Source organism: Piliocolobus tephrosceles, chromosome 21 (genome assembly GCF_002776525.5).
Source record: "Piliocolobus tephrosceles isolate RC106 chromosome 21, ASM277652v3, whole genome shotgun sequence".
Lineage (NCBI taxonomy): Eukaryota > Metazoa > Chordata > Mammalia > Primates > Cercopithecidae > Piliocolobus > Piliocolobus tephrosceles.
The window spans coordinates 13,153,659-13,167,398 of NC_045454.1; the positions used below are offsets into that span (position 1 = coordinate 13,153,659).

The 13,740-nt window shown below is 57.5% G+C and overlaps 1 protein-coding gene across 1 annotated transcript in view; it reads right to left on the bottom strand.

Moving 5' to 3' along the window:
• BCAM (basal cell adhesion molecule (Lutheran blood group)) overlaps positions 1 to 11,703 on the bottom strand; it is a 13,207-nt gene extending 1,504 nt beyond the window's left edge. The window contains exons 1-13 of the mRNA XM_023194452.2: positions 11,562 to 11,703; positions 9,442 to 9,563; positions 8,079 to 8,307; positions 7,922 to 7,992; positions 7,106 to 7,202; positions 6,832 to 7,014; positions 6,177 to 6,313; positions 5,708 to 5,864; positions 1,235 to 1,350; positions 990 to 1,131; positions 680 to 816; positions 382 to 526; positions 146 to 290 (exon numbers count right to left, since the gene is read on the bottom strand). Coding sequence (XP_023050220.1) covers positions 146 to 290; positions 382 to 526; positions 680 to 816; positions 990 to 1,131; positions 1,235 to 1,350; positions 5,708 to 5,864; positions 6,177 to 6,313; positions 6,832 to 7,014; positions 7,106 to 7,202; positions 7,922 to 7,992; positions 8,079 to 8,307; positions 9,442 to 9,563; positions 11,562 to 11,643 — 1,763 coding nt within the window. The 5' untranslated portion in view covers positions 11,644 to 11,703. The remainder of the gene's footprint in view (positions 1 to 145; positions 291 to 381; positions 527 to 679; positions 817 to 989; positions 1,132 to 1,234; positions 1,351 to 5,707; positions 5,865 to 6,176; positions 6,314 to 6,831; positions 7,015 to 7,105; positions 7,203 to 7,921; positions 7,993 to 8,078; positions 8,308 to 9,441; positions 9,564 to 11,561) is intronic.
• Positions 11,704 to 13,740: the final 2,037 nt, after the last annotated feature.

Here is a 13,740-nt window from a genome sequence, read left to right on the forward strand (position 1 = left end):
AGGATAGCTTAGGGATGGAGGTGGATGTGGTGGGATGTAGGGTGGAGGATAAGATGTGGTTGAGGTTGGTTATGGGTTGAGCTTGGGGTTGAGGGTAGGGATGGGGTTAAGCTATGATGGTCATTGCAGATAGCAGGCCACTCACGGAGCCCCCTTCTCCCGCCGCCGGCAGCAGCCAGGGCCTCCTTTGCGTCTCATGCAGTAGAAGACAGCAACAACGAGGAGCAGGAGGCCCACGCTGACGGCCACGGCCATGACGGCCACTCCAGCCTGGGAGGTCTGGGGGCTCACTGCAGGGACAGGATAGAGAGAGGCGCGAGTCAGGCAGTGAGCTCTGTCTGCCCCACGCCTGGCTCCTCTGCCACCACCTCAGTCACTCACCGGTGCCGAAGTGGAAGACATGGCGCTTGTTCCCATGGGGGTTGGAGGCTTCACAGGACATGCCATCGCGGCTCAGGGCACTGGTCACTTTCAGGGTCAGAGAGCTGCTCACCCAACCCTGCCGTCCGGGGATTGGCTCTGCGGGCTGTGGAGGGTCCGATCAGGCCCCAGCTGGTGGGGTCAAGGGGTAGGGGTGAGGGCAGAGGTGAAAGACGTCCAGTCTTCCAGGAAGTGGAAAGGAGGATGCGATACTTGGATGAGTGAGAGGGGGCTCAGGGTGGAGAAGAAGGTCCCTTACGCTGCCCCCCAGTTGGCTCCAGCTGAGTTTGGGCTCTGGATGGCCGCGGGCGGAGCAGATGAGCGTGACTTCGTCTCCTTCCCTCCAGCTGCCATCTGCCTTGGGCTCTACTTCCGCTGCCCTTAGCTCTGGCGAGCCTGTGGGTGGTGGGGATGGAAAGAAAGTGAAGGGAGAGGAGGGAGAGAGAGAAGAGAGGAATCGAGCAGAAGACGGAGACCCCAGCTAAGGACTCAGGGACTCGTCCTGTTTGTCCAGGTCCCACACCCCACACTGTCCCTATCCAAGCCCACCCCCTCCCTGCCCCCTGAACCTTGGACCAGCAGCGTGAAGTTCTCGGTGCGGCTGAGGACCGGGACTGTGGGCAGGGAGGCCTCACATATGTAGGTGCCATTGGAATCGAAGGTGATAGAACTGAGTGACAGCATGGGGCCATCGCCCAGGGGAGTGGAGTCCTGGGGAGGGCAGAGGAGGAGGAGGACTCTGTGAGAGGGCGAGGAGCGAGGGGAGAGAGGAGGGTGCGAGTGTGGGGCCTGAGGGGGCTCCTTTCCCTCTCACCTTGGTCCAGCGCAGGGCAGGGGTGGGCAGGCCGTGCACAGAGCAGTTCACGACTGCACTGCTGTTTAGAGGTAAGGAAAGCACCTTCCCCTCGCTGAGCTCCAGGGGGTCCAGATCTGCAGTGGGGGACAGTGTGTCACTCTTCCCAGACCCCCACCCACTCAGTTAGGGGCTCTCCAGGGGCCATTGCGGGTGCAAACATGAATGAACAGTTGGAAGCAGAGAACAGCAAGTATTCCTCCCGGCTTACCCCATCTCCATGAAATCTCCATTCTCCCATCTAGGCTCTCCAACCAACAATCCAGCAGTCTAACCCCAAAATACATGCCCAAGTCAATTACTTTTCTTCAGACCTGACATCTGAGCCCAAGGTTAATGAATAACCTTAGGTGTGGAAGGTGTCCCTTCTGTGACTTTAGCACCCAAACCTTTTGCTCAAACCCCAACCCTTGGGGTCACCTCCCTGTTACCCCCAAACATCTTTTCTGCAAAGTTTTGTTTTGTTCTGTTCTGTTTTTTTTTTTTTTTTCTTCTTGAGACGGAGTCTTGCTCTGTCGCCCAGGCTGGAGTGCAGTGGCCGGATCTCAGCTCACTGCAACCTCCGCCTCCCGGGTTCACGCCATTCTCCTACCTCAGCCTCCTGAGTAGCTGGGACCACAGGCGCCCGCCACCTCGCCCGGCTAGTTTTTTTGTATTTTTAGTAGAGACGGGGTTTCACCGTGTTAGCCAGGATGGTCTCGATCTCCTGACCTCGTGATCCGCCCGTCTCGGCCTCCCAAAGTGCTGGGATTACAGGCTTGAGCCACCGCACCTGGCCCTGTTCTGTTTTTGAATAGAGACAAGGTGTTGCTATGTTGGCCAGGCTGGTCTCAAACTCCTGGCCTCAAGTGATCCTCTGTCTTGACCTCCCAAAGCGCTGGGATCACAGGTGTGAGCCCCTGCTCCTGGTATCAGCAGATCTTTATCTGGTCTGCTCTCAGGACGGATCGTCTTGCTTCCTTCCATCTCTGGCCCCAGGTTTGACTGTCCCGACCACCTCGTCACTAGCCTGCTCCTCCCTCTTGTTCATCCTCCACTGAGCAGCCAGAGGGATCTCTTTAAAACACCCACTGGTCAGGCTGGGCGCGGTGGCTCACACCTGTAATCCCAGCACTTTGGGAGGTCGAGATGGGTGCATCACCTGATGTCAGGAGTTCGAGACCAGCCTGGTCAACATGGTGAAACTCCGTCTCTACTAAAAATCAAAGTTAGCTGAGCATGGTGGCGCGTGCCTGTAGTCCCAGCTACTGGGGAGGCTGAGGCAGGAGAATTGCTTGAACCTGGGAGGTGGAGGTTGCAGTGAGCCGAGATTGTGCCACTGCACTCCAGCCCGGGTGACAGAGGGAGACTCTGACTCAAAAAACAAACAAACAAACAAATAAACAAAAAACCCCACTGGTCATCCCTCCCCTCTGCATAAAACTCTGCAGTGGCTCCCCAATACTCTTGGCATCCAGGTCAAACTTCTTGAGGGTGCCTAAAAGATGCTGCCTGGTCTGGCCCTCACCCACCTCTTGAACCATCTCCCATTCTCCCCCACTCCTCCTGTGCTCCCAGCTACCCTGTTGTCTTGCTGTTTTTCTTGAGCAGACCAACTTGGGGCCTGCCCCAGGGCCTTTGCACTTGCTCACTCCGTCTGCAGTGTACTTCATGTAGCTCTCTGTGTTTCTTTTCTTTTTTCTTTGAGACAGAATCTTGCTCTGTCACCCAGGCTGAAGTTCAGTGGCACAATCTCAGCTCACTGCAAACTCCGCCTCCCGGATTCTCCTGCCTCAGTCTCCTGGGTAGCTGGGATTACAGGTGCCAGCCACCATGCCTGGCTAATTTGTGTATTTTTAGTAGAGACGGGTTTCACCATGTTGGCCAGGCTGGTCTCAAACCCTTGACCTCAGATGATCCACCTGCCTCGGCCTCCCAAAGTGCTGGGATTACAGGTGTGAGCCACCGTGCCTGGCCGCTCTCTGCGTTTCTGAGTCCACTCTGGTTTCTCATTCAAATATCTCTTCTCAGAGGCTTCCCTGACCTACCCTATTGTGGACACCCAGATCTTTCCTACAGCATGGAAGGACTTATTCCACCAGCTGCTGAGAAGGATGACAGCTGTCAGCCCGCAGCTGTCAGCCCTCTCTGGGAACTGCCTCAGCTGCTGAGAGCCCCTTGCCTAAGGCTAGCACACCTCTGAGGACTGGTTGATGTAGAGGCAATTAAGGCCCAGCCCCTTCACCCCAACTGGGGACAACTGTGAAGGGCCATCCTGGATTCCAAGTGCCCTGTGGGGCTGACCGAGGGCCCTCTTTCTTTCTTTATTTTTTTTGAGACGGAGTCTCACTGTCGCCCAGGCTGGAGTGCAATGGCATGATCTTGGTTCACTGCAACCTCTGCCTCCTGGGTTCAAGTTATTCTCCTGCCTCAGGCTCCTGAGAAGCTGGGATTACAGGTGCCTGCCACCATACCCGGCTAACTTTTGGTAGAGAGGGGGTTTCACCATGTTGGCCAGGCTGGTCTCTAACTCCTGACCTCAGGTGATCCACTCACCTTGGCCTCCCAAAGTGTCGGGATTACAGGCATGAGCCACGGCGCCCGGCCTACTTTTTTATTTTTATTTTTCCAGAGACGGGGTCTTTCTCTGTCGCTCAGGCTGGAGTGTAGTGGCACAATCTTGGCTTACTGCAATCTCAACCTCCCAGACTCAAGCGATCCTCCCACCTGGGCGTCTTGAGTAGCTGGGACTACAGGAGTGTGCCGCTATGCCTGGCTCATTTTTAATTTTTTTTTTTTGTACAAATGGGGTCACCCTCTGTTGCCCAGGCTGGCCTCGAACTCCTGGGCTCAAACAATTCTCCTGCCTCGGCCTCTCAAAGTGCTGGAATTACAGGCATGAGCCACTGCACCCTGCCCGAGGCCTTCTTTAGACTTCAGTCCAACTTTTAAATCTTGCTAAATCTTGCTTCCTTTACCTCCCTAGATCCAAGAGGTGTGGATCCCGGGGTACTTCCCATAAACTTCTTGCCTGAAAACATCTAAATCAGAATGTGCGTCCCAGGAAAGCAGACTACAACACCCGCCACCTAAAATAATCCCTTTTCCCGCTCTCTCTCACTGGTGGTATCACCTGTAGATACACTATTGTTACTGAAAAGGCTCTGTTAGCATTTACCATCTGTCTCCCCTACTGAAATAACAGGGGTGGCCTGTCTTGTTCACAGATGTGTTCCCAGCGTCTGGTGCAGGGTCTACCCCAGGAAGGGATATGCAAGAAGTGCTAAGGGAGAATACAGCCTTTCCCCAGGGTCTGGATCAAAGTGAACTGAAGTGTTCTTAGAAGCCTGGGATTCAAGGGATTGGTTAGAAACAGACGGTAGGGGGGGATGGGCAGTGAAGGTGGGAACCAGAGGAGCCTGGGGGGTGATGAGGAGACAGCCTTGACTGGCGAGAAGGATCAGCTAATGGTGAAGCTGGCCAGGTGGGCCTCGAAGGCTGTGGTGAGACACCTGGGCTCTCTCCCAAGGGTACTGGGAAGCCATGACAGATTCTGAGCAGAGGAGGGTCAGGTTTGTGCTACGGAAAGAGCTCTTGACCAGAAGCGGTGGCTCACTCCTGTAATCCCAGCACTTTGGGAGAGCAAGGCAGGAGGATCGCATGAGGAGTTCGAGACCAGCCTGGGTAACACAGCAAGCCAGGTCCTGTCTCTGAAAAAAAAAAAAAAAAAAATTTTAGCCAGGTGTGGTGGAGCACCTGTGGTCTCAGCTACTTAGGAGGCTGAGGCGGGAGGATCACTTGAGCCCAGGAGGTCAAGGCTGCGGTGAGCTGTGATCATGGCACTGCACTCGAGCCTGGACAACAGAGCGAGATCCTATTTCTAAAAAAAAATACTAGAAGAAATGAAAAAAGAGAGCTCTCTGGTCTCTCTGGCTGCCTTGTGTAGGACAGATTAGAGGCGATGGAGGCAGGTGTTCAGAGAACCAGGACAAATACCACAGAAATGCAGAGAAAGGCCGGGTGCAGTGGTTCACACCTGTAATCCCAGCACTTTGGGAGGCTGAGGCGGGTGGATCACCTGAGGCCCGGAGTTCAAGACCAGCCTGACCAACATGGTGAAACCCTGTCTCTACTAAGTACAAAAAATTAGCTGCGTGTGGTGGCACATGCCTGTAGTCCCAGCTACTTGGGAGGCTGAATCAGGAGAATTGCTTGAACCTGGGAGGTGGAGGTTGCAGTGAGCCAAGATCGCGCCATTGCACTCCAGCCTAGGCGGCAAAAGCGAGACTCCGAAAAAACAAAACAAAACAAAACCTCAAAACACAAGAAATGCAGAGAAAGGGTTGAAGGCAGACTGTTTGGGATGACAGAGCAACTTCAGGGCTGTGGGGAGGAGGGTGCAGAGGCACTGATGCCACGGCCCCTCCTGCCTGCCCCTTTCCCCAGGGCTCTCACAGGCCACGCGCAGCTCCAGCGTCTTGGAGAGCTGCACGTCATCTGCTGCGTCGTAATCCTCCACTCTGCAGCCGTAGGTCCCACTCTGGCCCCTGGTCACTCCCTCCAGGGTCAAGTTCCCCTCGAGATTCACATTCAGAACTTCCTCCTGCTCGTCCTGGGAGACAGGGGACGAGGAACCAGGCTCAGAAGCCACCCTAGTTCAGCGGGCTTATGCTAGGTCAGAAGCCACTAGGTTAGTGTCATGCTAAGCCAGAATCAGTGGTCAGGGTTCATCAAGTCAGGTGGCATGCTAAGTCCTGACTCTCTCAAATCAGGGGTCAGAGGTCCTTTTAGTTCGTGGGCCACCAGATCAGGTGGTGACTAAGCCAGGGGCCTCCCAGGTCCCACATTAGAAGTTATGCAGGTTAGTAGGTCACGGAGGTCAGGGGCTGGGGGGTGGATCCCAGAGGGACCCTTGGGTCGTCACCTGAAGGCGGAAAAGCGTATACTCCGGGCTGGGGCTGCCGTCCCCTTGGCAGAGCAGCTGGACAGTGTCACCCTCGCGTACCCAGCCTGCCGGAGTGGATGGGCTGTCCACCCAGAACCGCACGTGCTCCGTTGGATCTAAGGGAAGGGCAGGGAGATGGGAATCGTGATCAGGGGAAGGGTCAAGGCTAGAGGACAGGCGAGGGGTCGGTCCTACATCCCAGTAGAGGGCTATGGCGGGTCAAAGGTTAGGGGTCATAGGTTTCAAGCCTCAGGTTCACACTTATTCTGAGGCAAAGTGCCAGAGTTCAGAGGTTGAGATAAACTGTGAGTATAGGTCAAGGGTCAGAGGTCTGTACAGGCGACGGGTCAGTGTGAGACTTGGAGCCAGATGTCACAGGGGGACCTGATTCAGTGTGAGAGAGGTAAAGCACCATTTAGTCATAAACTCCATGGGGTCCAGGGTGCTAAGTGGAGGTCAGAGGTCAGAGGTCATGATGGCCCTTGTGTGACCAATTGAGGTCAGAGGTCAGCGGCCAGGACTAGCACATTTTTTTAGCATGAAGTAGGGAGGTGGAGGGTCACAGGGGAGTGTGAGGCCACCAGGTGGAGGTGTGGAGCCTGAGGTCAGAGGTCAAAGGGCAGCACAGACTCACAGTGCAGGGTGAGGTGGAAGGTGGGGCTGTCCAGGCGGCCGTGGCGGCCCTCGGGCAGGCTGTAGTGGGCAGCACAGTGGAAGCTGTTATCTCGGTCATCCTTGCGGAGCCGCAGGTAGAGAGTGCTGGTGAGGGACAGCAGGCCCGAGGCCTCCCGGACTGTGCGGCTGGTCATGTAGCCCTCTGGGAGAGATTAGGGGAGGTGGCAGTCAGCCAGGCCCCAGTCCCGCCGCCCACCCCAGCCCACATCCCGCCAAGCTCCTGCGCTGCTCACCTGGGTTCATCTCTACGGGCACCTCCAGGCGCTGCCCGTTGCGATACCACGTGATCTTGGGGACCGGGTTCCCATTCCGGCTGTTGCAAGTGGCGATCTGAGGCAGACACAGGCGTGGCCCTGGGTTTGGAGCTAGGACTCTGAAGTCGGGGCTCCTGTCTCAGCAGTTCTTGCCAGTCAGACTCAGGAGCCGGGCTCCTAACTCCTGACTCTCCCAGGACCCAGGAGTCTGAATTCCTAGTCCCCGACTCCTCAGACTAAAGAGCCCAGGCCTCCAGCACCATCCTCCAGGGACTAAGGATTCTGGGTCCCCCAGCTCTCTCCTTCCCAGGACACAGGAGTCTTCCTCCTCTGCCCCTCCTTTTTTTTTTTTTTTTCCCCTTTTCTTTTCTTTTTCTTTTTCTTTTTTTTTTTTTGATACGGAGTCTCACTCTGTGGCCCAGGCTGGAGTGCAGTGGTGTGATCTTAGCTCACTGTAGCCTCTGCCTTCCGGGTTCAAGTGATTCTCATGCCTCAGCCTCCCGAGTAGCTGGGATTACAGTTGCATACCACCATGCCTGGCTAACTTTTGTATCTTTAGTAGAGACGGGGTTTCGTTATGTTGGCCAGGCTGGTCTGGAACTCCTGACCTCAGGTGATCTGCCTGCCTCCGCCTCCCAAAATGCTGGGATGAGAGGCATGAGCCACCTCGCCGGGCCTTGCCCCTCATCCTTCATTACCAAGGGGCCCCCAGCCCCTCCTCCCTCAGACCCAAGAGTCCAGGGCCCTGTTCCCTCCTCCTCCAGGACCCCGGGACCAAGGTCCACCCGAGAGTACCTCCTGGGCAGAGTCCTCCATCACAGATAGTGTCCCTTTGTTGGGGGAGACCTCAGTGGCCTCTGGCTTTGCTGTGAAAAAGACGTTCACGTCAGAAGCCCCTGCCCTGTGCCCCTCCCTGCCTGCCTCCCTTCGGCGGATGTCTGTGGACACTTACCAAACACGCTGAGCCGTGCGGTGGCCTCAGCAGTGCCTGCCGCCCCTGCCCTCACCACGCACACGTAGTCTCGCTCGTCGCCCACCTGGGCTTCAGCCAGTACCAGGCGCCCCTGGGAGTCCAGCTGGTACGGGGGACTGCGGCCCCGGGTGTCGTGCATTGTGACCTGGAGCTCAGAGCCCTGCATCTCGGCGGAGGCCAGGCGGGGGCGGGCTCCCGAGCGGTCGGTCTGCAGGCACAGGGGAGGCTCTCAGCTCCGGGTGTCCCAGTGCTCCTCAGTCTCTCTCTTTCTCTCTCTGGGCCCTTTCTCTCTGCAGCTCCTGGCTCTGCCTCTTTTCCTCTTGTCATGGGTCTCCCTGGTCCCTCTGTCCCTCTATCCCTCTCCACCTTCTGCCCCCATTCCCTATCAGTTCTTGATTTTTCCTGTCTCCTTTTCTCCATCTCATTCCGGTCCCATCCCTCTTCCTCTCCATCTCTCCCTCTCCGCTTGTCTCTCAAGCAGAGAGAGACAAGTCACCTGGCTGGAGAGCAGTGGCTTGATCTCGGCTCACTGCAACCTCCGCCTCCCAGGTTCAAGCGATTCTCCTGCCTCAGCCTCCCAAGTAGCTGGGACTACAGGCACGCACCACCATCCCAGGCTAATTTTTGTATTTTTAGTACAGACAGGGTTTCACCATGTTGGTCAGGACAGTCTTGATCTCTTGACCTCGTGATCCACCCACCAAGGCCTCCCAAAGTGCTGGGATTACAGGTGTGAGCCACCGCACCTAGCCTTCTCTCCTCGTTAGTCCTCCCTGACCCCTCGAGTCTCCTGCTTTTTTTCTTTCTTTTTCTTTTTGAGATGGAGTTTCGCTCTTTTTGCCCAGGGTGGAGTGCAGTGGCACGATCTTGGCTCACTGCAACCTCCGCCTCCCAAGTTCAAGCAGTTCTCCTACCTCAGCCTCCTGGGTAGCTGGGACTACCGTATTTTTTATTGTATTTTTGTAGAGACGGGGTTTCGCCATGTTGGCCAAGCTGGTCTCAAACTCCTGATCTCAGGTGATCCACCCACCTGGGCCTCCTAAAGTGCTGGGATTATGGGCATGAGCCACCGCACCCAGCCTCTCCTGCTTTCTTGGTGTCTGTCTCTGTTCTCTCTCTCAAGAGCCCACAGTCCAGAGCAGGTCAATGTCATTCTAGACTCAGCTGTGCCCAGACACGGGGCACCTTGCAAATCCCTTCTCCTCAGTGGGACTCAGTGACCCCATCTGTAATAAGCAATGTGGCTTGATGGATCTCTACAGACCTTAGGCACTGATGAGAGAATGAACCTTTGCTGCCCTGCTGTGCCCTGACTCCAGACCCCCCAGCCCCAAGCACTCACAAGGAACCATTCCAGCATATAATGGTCATGGGCTCCCGTAGGGGTGCAGTCCAGAATGACAGACTTTCCTCGCATCACCTCCACCAGCGGTGGCACAGACAAGCGCACCTCCGCCTGGGCATCTGCAAGAGGGCAACTGAGCTATTGTCCACCACACCAACAGGAAGAGCCCTCCAGACCGGGTCCTCTCTCCCCCAGGACCCAAGCGTTCAGGTCCCAGCCCCTCCTCCCTCAGACCCAGGAGTCCAGGTTCCAGCTCCTCCTCCCTCAGATCCAGGAGTCCAGGCCCCCAGCCCCTCTTCCCTCAGACCCTGGAGTCCAGGTTCCAGCTCCTCCTTCCTCAGATCCAGGAGTCTGGGCCCCTGTCCCCTCCTCCCTCAGACCCAGGAGTCCAGTCCCCCAGCTCCTCCTCCCTCAGACCCAGGAGTCCAGGTCCCCAGCCCCTCCTCCCTAAGATCCTTTCGCCCTCCATCCCTTCTCCCTGCATCTCTGGGTCTCAAATCCAACCCTCCCTGCACTTGCAGAGCTCAGGGCTCCTCCTCTGGGCTGCACAGGGCCCTGGGGTAATACTGCACCGGCCCTTGCTTCTCCCAAGAGAGCACATGCCACCCCCCCAGGGCAGGGCCAGGCCTGGCTCAGTCATTTGCCTCCAGCACCCTGGGCAGGGCCACCTCCATGATGATGGATAAATGTCTCTCTCCATCCCTGTCTCCACCTCTGAGTGTGTCTCTCCTCTTGGGTCTTCATCTCTGTCCCTGTCTCTGCCTCTCTCTCTGCACCTGCACCGTTCAGTCCCTGGGTCTCTTCCTGTCTCCCCTGAGTGAGGGGCTGGGGTGTGGGCTGCGGCTGGGCCCGGAGCTTAGGCGGGATAGGTGTGTGGGGGTGGTGAGGGGGGACAGGGCTGGGCAGGTTTCAGGAATGTGGGAGGGACAGGCTGGCTGAGACCTGCCCGGCCTGGAGCCAGAGCCCCCAACCGCCTCTTGGCCCCCCTCTCCGTTTGATACAACAGCAAATGGGATATAAGGTGAGTCATCTCGCAACAGGATAAGGTTGAGGCCCAGGATCTTGGGAAGCTGAGTGCCTGGACTCCTGGGATCAGAGGGAAGAGGAGGCTGGGGCCTGGTGGAGTAGTTCTTGTAGGAAAACCACCACTCTCCCTCACCCTCTGGTCTGGCATCCTGGCATCAGCTCTCAGTGCTTCTCAGATACTCCCTTCCCTTCTCCGCTCAGTCTGGCCCAGCCCCACCCCTGGGGACCCACTACTGACCATGAGTGTGCCAGGGGCCTGGATTCCCAGGCACTCACCTCTGGCCCCAGCTTGTCCCCAGGGAGGGGTGATGGGGGCCAGGCTGGTGCCTAAGGCTGGGTCCGAGCTGCAGACAGCAAGTGGAGGCAGAGAGGTCCTCTCTTTTCCCCAATCTCTCTCGTCTCTCTGTCCCTCTGTCCCCAGCCCCCCACCCAGGGCCTCCTCTCCTTCCATCGCCATGCCCATGCAGGTGTGTAAATGTAGCTGAGGCCCCAGGAAGGGGGCCTGTCACTTGGAAACACTTTGTTCCACTGTCACTGCCCAGGGCTGGTGCTCCAGCCCTTTCCTGAGGGAGGCGGGTTCTTTATACTGGACTCTGGAAACTCCTAAATATGTACGGATTGCTGGTGTGGGGAAACACGGTCCTCGCTTCTCTAAGGGGTCCCTGGACCTCTTAAAACTTGAGAACCTTTGAGGGAGGAAGCCCTGGGGTTTTGATCCTCTGTGCCCTGGGGGAAGCCATTCTAGCCACTGGAGGCCTGGACTCCTGGGTCTGAAGAAAGAGGGGCTGGGGGCCCAAATTCCAGGGTCTGAGGAAGGAGACAGGTGGGACGCAGATTCCAGGGTGCTGAGTGGGAAGGGGGCTGACTTCTCTAGTTGTCTCTGATCCACCGCCTGGGTATCCCCAGCTCTCTTGCCCGGCTGTCCCCAGATCTCTCACTGGAAGGTGTACCTTCCAACACTCCCATATACCTCCTTCTTGGGGTCCCCACATTTTGCTTCCTGGGGTCAGGGTAAAGCCCTTTCTCCTTGCTTTCCCGGAGTCCCCAAGGGCCTCCCCCGAGTCCCACCTTGCCCTCAGCCCGAGCCATACCTGGGTGCGCAGCCAGCAGGACTGCGAGCAACAGCAGCCGCGGGGCCCCGCGCGTCCGGGCCGGTGCGTCCGGGGGCTCCATGTTCACGGCGGCGGCGGCGACTGAGCCCCGGCTGCAGCTCGGCCGCTGCGGGGCTGGGAGCTAGAGGCCCCGCCCCCGGCAGCCCCGCCCCGCCCCGCCCTCCAGGCCCCCCTCGTCCCCACCAAGCCCGGGCGCGGGGCCAGGACCTCCCACTGCCCGGAGGGGACCTCCCAGTGCACGGGGCCAGGCTCGGGGCTCCTCCGCCCCCAAGCCCAGGACTGTCCAGGCTTACTGACCAGCGTCCGCAGCGGGGAGGCCTAATGGACCAGTGTAGCCAGTGACCCGAGCTGGGATCTCACCGGGCAATCCCGGACCCTCTCCCTGTTATTCTGACCACGGGCCCTGGGGACTCGTCCCCACTGTGACCAGCAGCCTAGGCTGGCATTGTCGATTTTAACCAGCCGACCCCACTGCAACCGGTGGCCTGCGATGGCCTCTCCCAGTGTAACTAATGGCCCCAAGCGTGCCGTCTGAGTGGCCTGCACTGGCCTCTCCCAGTCCAACCAGTGACCCCCGCAGCCTGACCAGTGGCCCCCAGCAGCTGTTCCCAGTATGCCCGGAGATGTTTTCCCCTGTGGTCAGTGCTCTGGGCTGCTTTCCTCGTCTGACCAGTAGCCTGGAATCAACCAGTTTAATCTTTTATCTTCAATGGTCTTCAAATCCAGTTCCTCCTAGACAGCTTTGATAATGGGGCTGGGGGTGGGGTACGGGGTGCTCTCTCGCTTGCTTACCATGGAAGGCCCTCCCACTCTTCCCCCTATCCAGGGAATCCCAGGAATGCCACCCTCCCTTCCTCCTTCTGGCTCTCTCCTTCATTCCCTCCCAACCTTGTGGGGAGGGGAGGAGTCAGGCTGGCCGGAGCAGGTGAGGAGGGCAGGGGAAGAGGCCAGGGCACCTGCGGGAAGGGGGAGGAGTCCAGCCACTGCTAGGAAGGGTGGGTCCCAGGGCCGACCGCCCAAGGCCCCTACAGGCCAGGTCAGACTGGGACAAAACCCCCCACTAGATGTCACTAGTTGCCCGGTACAGTGGTCAGAACGTGGGAGGGTGGGGGTCACTGGCCACACTGGGAGAGGTTCCCCAGGCTTCTCATCAGCCTGGGGGTTGGGGTAGCCCTGGATCTGGGCTTTGCCTGCTCCGACACACAGAGAAGGCTTGGATTACAGGTCAGCCTGGGAGTTATTAGATTGGTCAAGGTTACTTTATGTATTGGTCACACAGGAGAGCAACGTGTTTTGTTTTTCTGTTTTTTTTGAGAGGGTCTCGCTCTGTCACCCAGGCTGGAGTGCAGTGGCGCAATCATAGCTCACTGAAACCTCGACCGCCTTGGCTCAAGCAATCCTTCCACTTCAGCCTCCCAAGTAGCTGGGACTACAGGCTTGTGCTACCATGTCCGGCTAATTTTTGTATTATTATTATTATTTTTTGTAATAGAAACAGGGTATTACTATGTTGCCCAGGCTGGTCTCCAGCTCTTGGGCTCAAGTGATCCTCCTGCCTTCTAAAGTGCTGAGATTACAGGCATGAGCCACTGCGTCCATCCTAGAGAGCAACTGTTACATCGGAAAAGATTACCTTTAGGATTAGCTGTACCATCCCCTCCTCCAGGAAGTCCCCTCTGCCTTCCCTGGCTGGGTCAGATTTCCCCTCTGGGCTCCCCAACCTCAGCCCTGCACACTCTGAGGGTCCCTGGCTGGGGACTGTGAGCCTGTGAGTGCAGGACCAGGGATGTCTTGATCACTGTGGTGAGCTAAGGGCCCCTCCCCTGGGTACCCCGCCCAGCACAAGACCAGACACAGTGCAGGTGCTCAGGGAAGGTTTGCAATGCACACAAGCTCACGTGCAGATTCCACCCAGACTGGAGCATCCCAGGATACATAATACAAACTCACTCATGGGGAATGCGGCAGCACTCCAAGACAGTCCCAGCTGCTGTCAAGCTCACACACCGTGAGCACCGACACACACTCCTTAGCTCTTCTGTCCCCGGCCTGTGCACCTTGTGTTTGGGCTGGACCCTGGTACATGCCCTCTCAGCAGCCATCCCCCTCTTCAACCTCCCTCAAGAACCCAGCCAGCTGAGGTTGCGCGCAGTGGCTC